At 37.6% G+C, this 11,829-nt stretch overlaps 1 protein-coding gene across 19 annotated transcripts in view; it reads left to right on the forward strand.

Moving 5' to 3' along the window:
- Mier1 (MIER1 transcriptional regulator) overlaps positions 1-8,093 on the forward strand; it is a 52,164-nt gene extending 44,071 nt beyond the window's left edge. For all 19 annotated transcript variants that reach the window (XM_031377995.1, XM_031377991.1, XM_031377990.1 and 16 more), the window contains 2 exons: positions 1,935-2,074; positions 4,739-8,093. In XM_031377995.1, the coding sequence (XP_031233855.1) occupies positions 1,935-2,074; positions 4,739-5,067 (469 nt within the window). In that variant the 3' untranslated portion in view covers positions 5,068-8,093. The remainder of the gene's footprint in view (positions 1-1,934; positions 2,075-4,738) is intronic.
- Positions 8,094-11,829: the final 3,736 nt, after the last annotated feature.

Consider the following 11,829-nt stretch of genomic DNA (forward strand, 5'->3'; position numbering starts at 1 on the left):
GTGTGGTGTTCACACCTGTGATCTCAGACAGCTGAGATGGGAGAATTTCCACGAGTGTGAATCTAGTCGGGGCTGCACAGTTTCACGCCAGCCAAGGCTACATAGCAAGACACTATCTTACAAAATAAACAATAAAAATTGAAAAGAAGCATGACCAGACTTTACATTATTCATGTTTTGAGAAATTATGAGAAATATTTGTGGCTTACTTGCATTTTCTGCTAATAGTTCTGTCTTAGGAGGTTACATAATACATGTTTAAGCCATAAACAATGCTTCTCAATCATCGTAATGCTATGACCTTGTAATACAGTTCCTCATGTTATTTTTGTTGCTACTTCATAACTGTAATTTAACTACTACTATGAATTGTAAATATCTGTGTTTTCTAATGGTCTTAGGTGACCCCTGGGGTCGGAGGTGACCCACAGGTTGAGAACCACTACCTTAAAGTAAAACTTTTGAATTTTCTTTTCCTTGTTTTAGGTTCACATTAGACTAAGTGCCTTAACTTAAAAGTCCTTGTTAAGCTTTTCCTGTTTTGCCACTTTCCATTGTTCCCCAGAATGAAGCACATTTGCCCTTGCTGCCCACAGCCTCTGAGAGCTCCACTGCAGGGAAGGGATTGAGAGCCACTTTCACATTGGAGAGCTTGCTATTCCGAATAATACTTAAAACTCCAGTTACCTCAACTCCAGCGCTCTTAACTTCCTCAAATGTTCCACCTGACTTTCTTCCTAAGCATTTGGGATTTCATTGATAAAAATAAATAAATGATGATGACTATCTCTCAACAGTATCATTGCCATATTCAAAATTTGAACATAATTTTGATGTCTTTTTACCTTGCTTCCTTGTGAATTTTTTTTAACTTTCCAGTGTTCCCTCTTACTAGGCTTTGTTTCCAGTACTTCTGTCTATGTGGTGTCTTTTTTTTTTTTTTGCTTTAGCTTCTGAAGTTCCTGTGATAGCCATCTTACCTGTTTCTCTTTCTGTGTGCTTCAGATTGACTCTGTTGTTTTTTAATGACAATGTAGAGCATAAAGCCATTACATCTATTATGTCGAGAACATTATGTTTATTAGTTTCTGGTCATAATATGTTTGGCTCGTGTATGCACGCGTATGTGTATCGAGACCAAATGGCAACTTGTGGTGTGTTACTTCTCAGGAACAGCCCACCAGTTCTTTTTAGACAGGGTCTTTCCTTGGGACCCAAGGGTTGCCATGACTGGCTGGCTTGCCTAGTGAGCTGCAAGGATCCAGCATGTCTGCTGCCCAGTCTTGGGGTAGTAAGTGTGTGACCATGGTTCAATCAGGCTGTAGAGAAATGGCAGCCAGCCCACAAACTACAATAACCTTGCGTGTAGATGGGACATGGGTTTATCTGCATTTTATTTTAAAAAACACTACCTTCAGACAGGTTTTTTACCCCCGCACAATGTGATCCTCAACTAATATGACAGTAATGAAGTTAGAAATCAGCCCAGGACTAGGCCCATTACAGTACAGATCATGCTGATCTATGTAGTAGCTAGGCAGGGATGGCTCCTCTGTGTTAGTACACTGGGGATCTGAAAACCCGTCTGCTTCTGTTCAGACATCACCTTGTACTCCCAGTGCCCTCATCCTTACATCTGTACTGACACGCACTTCAGCTTCAGTCAAGCCATTTTGAGCCCTTTTCTGCACATCTTAAAGTCTTGAAACTTGCTGTGGACTTTACCTTTTCCTTATCTTCGAACCTTCATACATAGCACTATAAATGTATAGCTGAAAGTAAGTGTTCAGATCCTGGTACAGTAGTAATGCATTGACTTGAAAGTAAGTGACAGTCAGGATGTATTTATTAACAGGAGAATGTAAGTTTAACATCAACTAATTTTAATTTTCAGCATTTTCTTTAAGAAAATAATTGTATTATTTAACTTGAAGGGATTACATGGATCGCCTTTTGGATGAAAGTGAAAGTGCTGCTTCTAGCCGAGCACCATCCCCTCCCCCCACTGCCTCAAATAGTAGCAACAGCCAGTCGGAGAAAGAAGACGGCACTATCAGCAATAGTAATCAAAATGGTAAGCAGCTTGGAAATGCACCTAGTTCTAAACAGTAAATGACATTTTGAATGGCTCAAAGAAATGTACTGTAAGCTCTAGAGGCTGAGACTGTAAATAATATGAAACAGCACACATCCGATGACACCATGGAGTCATTGGAAAAAGTTCTTAGTGACATCATAAAATGAAATGTATGAAATAAGCTACACAGGGAAATTCACCGTTAAATAGCATCTCTCCTCTGTCCCATCTGAATGGGATAATGCCTAGGCTTGAGCACTGCTTTTAACTCTTAAGACATATCCATGCATTTTGCATCAGAAACGTGTATTTCTCCATTAGTTTGAGAAATTGTAACATGTGCTTTAATCTGAAGACAAAGTGTAGGGTAATAAGTAATTTTTGAATGTTTGATTTTGCATAGTAACCTGAACAGTGAACAGATGTAAAGCAGCTGTCAGCCTGGGCATGGGTGTTCTCCAGAAACATTGATTTTCTTTCTCATATGCACAGGTCGCATACCACACATGCATATATACACATACACTCACTTCACACACATATACATACCACACAACACACATACACAAACCAAGAAAGACTGTTCTTCAGAATATGTGAAGGACTATCCGCAAGAGCAGTTCTCAGAATTGTTTTGATTTCTACTTTAATTGTACCAAGTAAGAATATTATTGAGAAGAAAATAGCAAGCCTGATTGTGCAGCATCTTCATAAGGAGGAAACTGGATTTAAAAACTAAAACTGGGGAGAGCCATGGAGAAGATAGAACAGAAACTGCCAAAGCTTTGACCCCTAAACTCTCACTGTGGTAGCATATTTATTACATAGTGCATTTCATGGTCCTTTTCTGTACTTCTTTAAACAAGATCTCTCTGAGGATAGCCTGGTCTACATAGTGAGTTCCAGGCTGGCCAGACCTACACATGAAACTCTGTCACAATTCCTCCCAAGAATTCCCCTCCTAAGAAAAAGAACAAGCTGGACACACAGAATGTGGGTCTCAGCGGCCATGTAGGCCAGAGACTGCTTGTTAGACTGCTGGTGTGCTATCAGCTGCGCCTTTGTTCATAGCGATGTAAGATGCAGTGCGACTGGAACTCGGAACTGACGTTGATGCTCAGGGAGTTCAGAGTCTTGGTTCTTAACACCAAGGAAATCCTTTCCTCTTTCAGCTATTAGACAGAAAACACTGTTAGAGTAAGATAATTTTCATAATGACCAAGAAAATGCTATTTAGCTCAGAAGAGATCAGGTAAATATAATCCAAATTTTCAGGTTTTTCAGAGAAAGAGTAGAACTTTCTAGCTTAATGTTTTGTTTTGTTTTGTTTTGTTTTGTTTTTCAGGACAGGGTTTCTCTGTGTAGCCCTGGCTGTTCTGGAACTCACTCTGTAGACCAGGCTGACCTCGAACTCAGAAATCCACCTGCCTCTGCCTCCCAAGTGCTGGGATTAAAGGTGTGTGCCACCACTGCCCAGCTAATTAATATATATATATTTAACTTTTTTAGCTTTATTTCCTTTTTAATTAATCCACCAAAATAGTGTTACAGTTCTTTGTCCTTAATCAGTTTAATGTAGCTTTTTAGACTAGCTAGCACAGAATTTTTTCTTTAGTGTTATATGATGCATAGCTCCTGTGTGCATTCAAGATTTGGATACATATTAAGTTGAGAATAATTGGGTATTTTCTTTGACCAAAATATAATCTTTAAGACTCATCCTTTATGTTGAATATTTGTCACATAATTTAGATTTAGTTATCTTGAGCTAGATAGATGGCTCAGTGATTAACAGCACTCATAGCTCACAACCTAATAATGGGATCTGATACTCTCTTCTGTCATGCAGACATATATGCAAACAGTGTGCTCATATGAATGAATGAATGAATGATTTGATTACCTCTAGTGTCATAATCAGCTCTAATATGATCTTCCTGCTACTTTATATAGTTAGAATAATTTTACTTTTTTTTTTTTTAACCTATTGTAGATGGTTAGGTTCTTGCTGTATATAATCCAGAATGGCCTCAACATCAGATCCCACCTCCTGTGGGAACAATGTCAGTATGTTCTTACATAGTAGTGCTTGGGATACTTCTTTTGATATTTATATTTTTAAGTTTTACGTGTATGGTTGCTATGTATGTGTATTATGTGTGTGTGTATGAGATCTGAGGAGGCTGGGAGAAGGTGTTAGATCCCCTGAGATTAGAGTTATAAGTAGGAGGTTGTGAGCCACCATGTGGAATTAGAATTATAGGTGCTTGTAAACCTCCATATGGATTCTGGAAACTGAACCCAGGTCTTCTTGTGGGAGTGTTAAGTGTTCTTAGCCACTGAGCCATTGCTCTAGCCCCTTACTACGCTTTTAATATATGTCAGGTTAAAATCCACTGTTTTAAGTTGATCTTCACATCAACTGTAACCTGCACTTGCTTTGGGTCTCCTGGTATGCAAGGCAGCTGCAGTGTGGCCTATGCAGACTTTGTTATGTTTGCTGGGAAGCAGTTGAGCCATAGTTCAAACCATGAGTGAGTGCACTCAAATTTGATGCTTTCCTTGTTCCTTGTTGGAAAAATGTATTGTGGCAGGTATTTCAGAATAGTTGTCAAGTTTAGCTTTTTGCATTAAGTTTCATTTATCTCTGTCCGAATGTAGGTGTGTCATCTAATGGACCAGGAGAAGTACTAAACAAAGAAGAAGTAAAAGTTGAAGGCTTACATGTTAATGGACCAACAGGTGGAAATAAGAAACCACTTCTTACAGATATGGACACTAATGGTTATGAAGCAAATAACCTGACCACTGACCCAAAACTTGCCCATATGACTGCAAGAAATGAAAATGATTTTGATGAAAAAAATGAGAGACCTGCCAAAAGGCGGCGGATAAACAGCAGTGGGAAAGAAAGTCCAGGCTCATCTGAATTTTTCCAGGAAGCAGTCTCACATGGGAAGTTTGAGGAACATGAAAACACAAATGACTAACTCTTAGGCCTATTTCACTTTCTTTGCAGTAAAGTCTGGTTTGACTACAATTTTCAGGGTTGGGGGGTGACCTTTAGAAAGCTGATTTCCTTGAAGCAGTTGGTTAACTCTTGAAATTTGAATTAAGCCCTTCCTAACTTTATGAAATGGGATTCATAATTCTACCTTTTGCAAGTTCTTTTACTTCAAAATTTTGAAGCCCTCTTTAAGGATATAAAAACAGTGGTAAATTTGAATGATCCAAAGACTTAACTGCACCTTCTCCTTTGAAAAACAAATCATATATTTGATTAAAAGATAATTTTCCTTATTCTTTATGAGGAAGAAAAAAGTTTGTGTTTCTGCTCAACACCAATTTTTTTATTATCTAGAAATGTCTTTACAACAGACATTTTTCTCTTCATACAAATTGAACATCATCACTAAGGAAACCCTCATGAATCCTGAAGGTTATGCTAGCATGATTTTTATATGTAGAAGTTTAAAAATAAACCAAGTCAGGTTTGTATTTGTAAAATTGTTGACATCAATGATGTCTTTCCATATTCTTATCTGGGCTTAAGAAATACATTCTGTATTTTTCCAGATTCTTTGTAGCCTTTGAAAGATTTTTACAGTACATATGTCTTGACTGAGCTGTCCTTTCTTAATACAAAAAGCTTGTATAATTTTCTTAACTTGTACAGTTGGTAAACTTTTATGAGAGGAACTGATATTCTGAGTCTGTCAGCTTTCATTTTATTTTGCTAAGATTTTTCTAATAAATTTTTAAGTGTGTGTGTAGTTAACCAAGTCATGTTTCTTATCCAGGTGGTAAAAGCATTCATTAAGAATTATGAACATGTGTTATTTTCAAACTTCTACTTACTGACAAATAATTTGGGACTTCTAAATTTCAGCATGATACTCAGATTACAAGCTTGTTTGCATTTGCTATATTTTATAAATTTAATTTTGAAGCAAAACAAAAACTTACTGTCAGCTTAAGTGCGTAGATATATTGTTCCTGTTCAGTTACTCTCATGTGCCCTATAAGATTTCTCATTGTTTCCATTAAGTCAACAGAAAGGGAAGGCCAGGTGATGTTGCGATATTGCTACATCTAAGGAGTAACTGTTGACAGGTAGCAATATTCATTTTTATGAGAAAATAATGGTTTTAAGAATTTTCAGATTTTTCCAATTGTAATCCAGTTTGTCAGATTTGATACTGTTTTTCCAAAATGAAACACCGTACAAAATAATCATTGTTCTGTGTGATTTTTAAAAAGGGTTATCTGCACTAGCCTTGTAAGGATGGGTGCCATTTTATTTTTAGTGCAAAATTCTTCTTACAAAATGTAGTTTTTTACAGCTGATAGACCTATCTCCAGACTGTTTTTTAGTGAATGATTATTAACTATCTTTTCTCACACAGGCACATCCCCAAATGCTGCTTTCAGTTTGATCTCAGCTATCAGTTCAAGAGCCAGTGCTTTCAAAGGCAGATTTGTGGTCCTTTTACTGGTCCTTTTAGCTGTCTGATGCAGGTTGGGTAAAGAATTGCACTGAGAATGATTGCCCAGGCCTCTCCCTCAGAGTATTCTTATATCTGTCCAGACTGCTTCCCTTGACCAATGGGAACAACCTTTTCTTTCTCCCAATCAGTATTGGAAGCTACTTTGACAGTGCATCATATAATATGCGTTTACTGTTTTTGCAGAAATATTCCAGTAAGTCAGTTTCAGATGGAAGTGCTGAGAAGCATGAGAGGGTTTTGTTTGTTTGTTTTATTGAAAACTGTAATTTATGCAGAATGGCAGTAGGTCAGGTAGCTTTAACAGATGGTCATAGCCTCTATCTCCCTGCCCACGCCCACCCATTTCTGTTTTCTTTCTTTTTTTCCTTTTTTTTTTAAATGAAAAACAAACAAAAACAAAAGCAGAGTCTCCCTGTGTAGCCCAGGCTGGCCTGGAACTTAGCAGTCCTCCCTCAGCCCTCTAATGCCGAGATTAGAGGTGTTTCCCACCACACCCAGCAACAATCCATTTTCTAAAGCAGATTTTATTAAATGAGTCCAAACCATCCTAGCTCTTTGTCACAGATGGTCTCTAGGAATGAGTTTTTGAAAAAAAACGGTGATGCTGTGCTTTTTAATCATTATACTATTAGAGGTGTCAGTGCACCTTTTAAAGGCCGCATCTGCTGGGCAAGTTCCTAGAGCTCTTGAAACTGTTGTTACAGGAACATTTTAAGGAAATTCTCAGGCATATTGGCAATGTTCCAGGTGTATAAGTGGTCATAAATCTTACTTTTCTTTTTAAAGTACACATAATGAAACATTCCTCTAATACATGATGCTCAACTTTTCCCAACTATATTGTTCTGTGTTTGTACAGGTATCTCACCCTTTGTTCAAAAATGCAGCCTCTGAAACTTAAGTCACTGCACTTCTAAACAATTTGGCAATATCATGAGTAATTTGCTTAAGATTCAGTATATCTCATAACTCTTGAGCACTTAAGTAATTGAGACGAGAAAATAAGCCTTCGTGGGTAGGGATGTAGCTCAGTTGCTTGAATGTTTGCCCAACGTGCATGAAGCCTGGGTTCCATCCTCAATGCCACATAAACTGGGTGTGCTGGCACACACCTGTCATCCAGCACTTGGGAGGTAGAGGCAGGAGAATCACAAGTTCAAGGCCATCCTCAACTACATAGTTTGAGGCAGGCCTGAGATACCTGAGATGCTGTCTCAAACAGAAATGTCTGTTGGTAGTTATTTAGGTCCTAGCCAAGCACTGTCATTTTCATTTGAAACATACAATGTTAATGATGTATTCTCAGTAAGGTTCAGAATCTGTAACTCGGTTCAACACAAATCTGTTGAGCTTTAAAAAATGTATTTGAAGTAATTTAAGTAGGCATTCAAAATGGTGAATTAGATGTTTTTAAATTTCTACATAATAATTTGCACTGTAAAATATGTCCTTTCTCCCATTTCCTCCTGCCATTCTGATATACTCATTAAAATATTTTTGTAAACATACTCGTGTGATATGGTGTGTGGTGTCTGGTTGTTTCACTGTTTTAATTTCAATCTTTAAATACTGTGCTGCTTGGAACACACCGTGCAGGTTGTACCATCCCTATGCCTACGTGCCCATGAACGACACAATGAACAGTTTTTCAGTGGTTCCTGGTTTTAGTTACCTGACATTGGGTTGTTTCCTGTCTATCTGTCCTTTTTAAATTTTTTTAATAGACAGGGACTTTGGGTTTGGAGTTTTTGTTTTGTTAGTTTGGTCTCTCTTTTATGTAGCTCTGAATGAACTGGAGCTCACTACATAGAACAGGCTGGCCACAAACTCGAGATCTGTCTTCATCAGCCTCCCAAATGGTGGGATTAAAGGTGTGCAACTGTTACACCTAAGACATGTACCCCAGACTGGCTTTGATCTTCTGTGCCAAATGATAGAATTAAATTTATACCCCCATACCTGGGAGAGGGGTATATCTTTTTTTCTTATCTCCCCAGAGAGGCTTTACTCCGAAGATCTCCATTACCCTCTTTCTCTGAACTACATAATTAAAAATTATTAGTTTTGGGGCTGGCAAGATGGCTCAGCGGGTAAGAGCACTGACTGCTCTTCCGAAGGTCCTGAGTTCGGATCCCAGCAACCACATGGTGGCTCACAACCACCCATAATGAGATCTGACACCTTCTTCTGGTGCGTCTGAAGATAGCTACAGTGAATTACGCTTACGCCGGAGCGAGTGGGGCCGGCAGAAGGTCCTGAGTTCAATTCCCAGCATCCACACACATGATAGCTCACAGCCATCTGTACAGCTACAGTGTACTCATACACATAAAATAAATAAAAATAAATCTTAAAAAAAAATTATTAGTTTGCTATTTTAGTGAAGTTCATACCACTTAAAAACTTGTCACAACATTTAATGTTCTCTTAGTAGGTAACCCACAGTGGTACTTGGAATACCTGAGTGTTGGTTCACTTTCATAAGCAACAATCACTGGTACCAGCCAGCCAGCTTCCCCAAATGTCATCCAGTCATCAAAATGGCATCAAAATACCCAGCACATTAGAAGAATGATTCTTCAGATTTTAATCTTGATTTTATTTTTTCTACTGAGTTTTTTTCTTTATGCCGAGTAATTCTGGTTACTTGGGATTTTTAGAACTCATACAGGATCACCCACCCAAGTTAACCTCCGGATGTCATGTATTTTATTATCTGAATTGATGTCTTCCTATGCTAGGATGTGAAAAGTGACATTTAAGATGTATGCAAAGATGTATTTAAATTTGTTTTTAATAAGAATTTGAACGGATTCAAAGGCTATTAAGCCATATCTATAGTCCTAGCACCTGGGAGGTAGAAGCCAGGGGATCAAAGTTGAAGGTCTTTGCCTGCCTACACAGCAAGTTTGCAGCCTGCTTGGGCCAAATGGGACACTTTTTCTATTATAGTTAGGTTTTTTAGGGGGGGGAGGGAGGAGGGAGGGGAGTTGTCTTCAAGACAGTTTTCTCTGTGTAAGCTTGGCAGTCCTGGAACTCGCTCTGAAGACCAAGTTGGCCTCGAATTCATAGAGATCTGCCTATTTCTGAATTCTTCCCGAGTGCTGGCCACCATCACCCAGCCATAATTTTTCTATATATACACACTATATGTACTCACTATCTGATGCAGAACAGTGAAGCTGTGTACACTAGAGCCCTATTCCAATTTTCCTCAATCTAAACTGATGGTGAAGATTTCCTCATTTAAATGTCAGTAATTGAGACTGGAGAGATGGCTTAGCTGTTTGATACAAGCTCTGCCTGTTTTTCCAGAGGACCCAGATTTGATTAGAAGCACCCAGGTGGTTACTCAGCCATCTGTAACTCCAGTACCAAGGGATCTGGCAGCATCTTCTAACTTCATTGGGCACTGCATGTATATGGTGCATTGACATGTGTGAGTGTAACACCCATAACACACAAAATTTAAGAATGGGTTAAATTCGTGGATATCCTATAATCCAGCAAATATTTGGGTCTCTTGTGGTAGGCACTTAAGAGGTTCAGCATGTCTTCAAATAGACAAATATGAGAGTCAGAAGAAGCAGTTTGTATGGGAACAACAGAGGCAGTGTTTGAAAGGTGAATTCACCCACCACTCTGCAATAGAACTTTAGCTAAATAAGATTTACTTTCCATTTAAGATTTGCTAAACATGACCAACAAATATCATTCACTTTTTTTAACTTTTATTGCATTATGATGAGAAAAGTTACATGGTTTCAATTTATCTGAATTTGTTAACATTTAAAAACATTTTACTACACGGAGAAACCCTGTTTCAAAAAACCAAAAAATATATATTTTTTTTAAGTAAATAGATTTAAATCACATTATTGTTTCCCTTTTGTACCCCAACTACTCCCAGAGACCCCCTCTTCAATACCTACAATATCTTTTTTATATTAAAATTTATAAAATATAAAAATAAAAATGAGTATTATAAATATATAAAGTACATAAATATATAAAGTCTTTTTGTTTGTTTGTTTTGTATTTAGTAGAGTTTAAAATCTTGGCTCTTACTGTGGTACAAGCCCAAAATAACAATTTTTAGACTTTGGATTTCATTGTAATAAGGCTGTACTTCAATGACCCTCAAATCACCGAAGGATTTTACCTCCATCTTAGCTGAGAGTTGATAGTTCTGCTGCACCAAGAAATGAATTGTAGGCTCGATTTTTGGATACAGACTTCCTGCTATGGTCAAAGCTATTTGACTTGAGTGAGTGACTTTATTCTCAGGCCACAGAGAACAGGTTACATTCATTTAAGAAATGGTGTGTGTATTAAGATAGTCTATCCATAAAGTCATTCACCAAACGTTTCAATGAACAATGGTTCTGCTTGGAGGGTGGTACAGACATTAGGTGTGGGTAAGAATCTGGTTCATTAGCTGTGATAATTTGGAAAAGCATTCATCTCAAAGAAAGAGTAACCTATAAAGTCCTCTTCTTCAAACTTGATACAAGAGCTACAAATGACAAGCAAAGCATTCAGTCTCACTCTTTGTTGTTCTCTTGCCTTCAAGCCACCTCCCAAGTTAATTGTCTATGTCTCCCTTGGGTATATAAATACTTTTGAAATATATAAGCTGTTCTGAAAACCATAATATAATATAAAAACATGAAATAAACAATACTAATAGGCTGAGATAGGAGATTTCAAGACCCTTATGTTGTATACAGCAAGACTGTCACAAACAAGCTGAAAGTATATATAGATTGTACAATATTGGACATATTTCTCCAATTACCAAATTAGACCATTGGATGACAATCAACAAATTTCCAATTCCTCATATTTTTGGGTTTCAATTGATTGATGGTAATATTAATTTTCAAATTAAGATATTAAGAAAAGATAATTATCACTTCCTGTTTTTGTTGTAAGAGGTGGGAATTAGATTTGTGTGGATTTGTTGAAAAATTACTTTCTTGCTTCTTCTAGGGTGTAGTTTTGCTCCTTATGTTGATGTTTTCCATCTATTATCCTTTGTAGGGCTGGATTTGTGGAAAGATATTGTGTAAATTTTGTTTTGTCATGGAATATTTTGTTTTGTCCATCTATGGTAATTGAGAGTTTTGCTAGGTATAGTAGCCTGGGCTGGCATTTGTGTTCTCTCAGGGTCTGCGTGACATCTGCCCAGGATCTTCTAGCTTTCATAGTCTCTGGTGAGAAGTCTGGTGTAATTCTGATAGG

This window comes from Mastomys coucha, unplaced genomic scaffold (genome assembly GCF_008632895.1).
Source record: "Mastomys coucha isolate ucsf_1 unplaced genomic scaffold, UCSF_Mcou_1 pScaffold18, whole genome shotgun sequence".
In the NCBI taxonomy this organism is placed as follows: domain Eukaryota; kingdom Metazoa; phylum Chordata; class Mammalia; order Rodentia; family Muridae; genus Mastomys; species Mastomys coucha.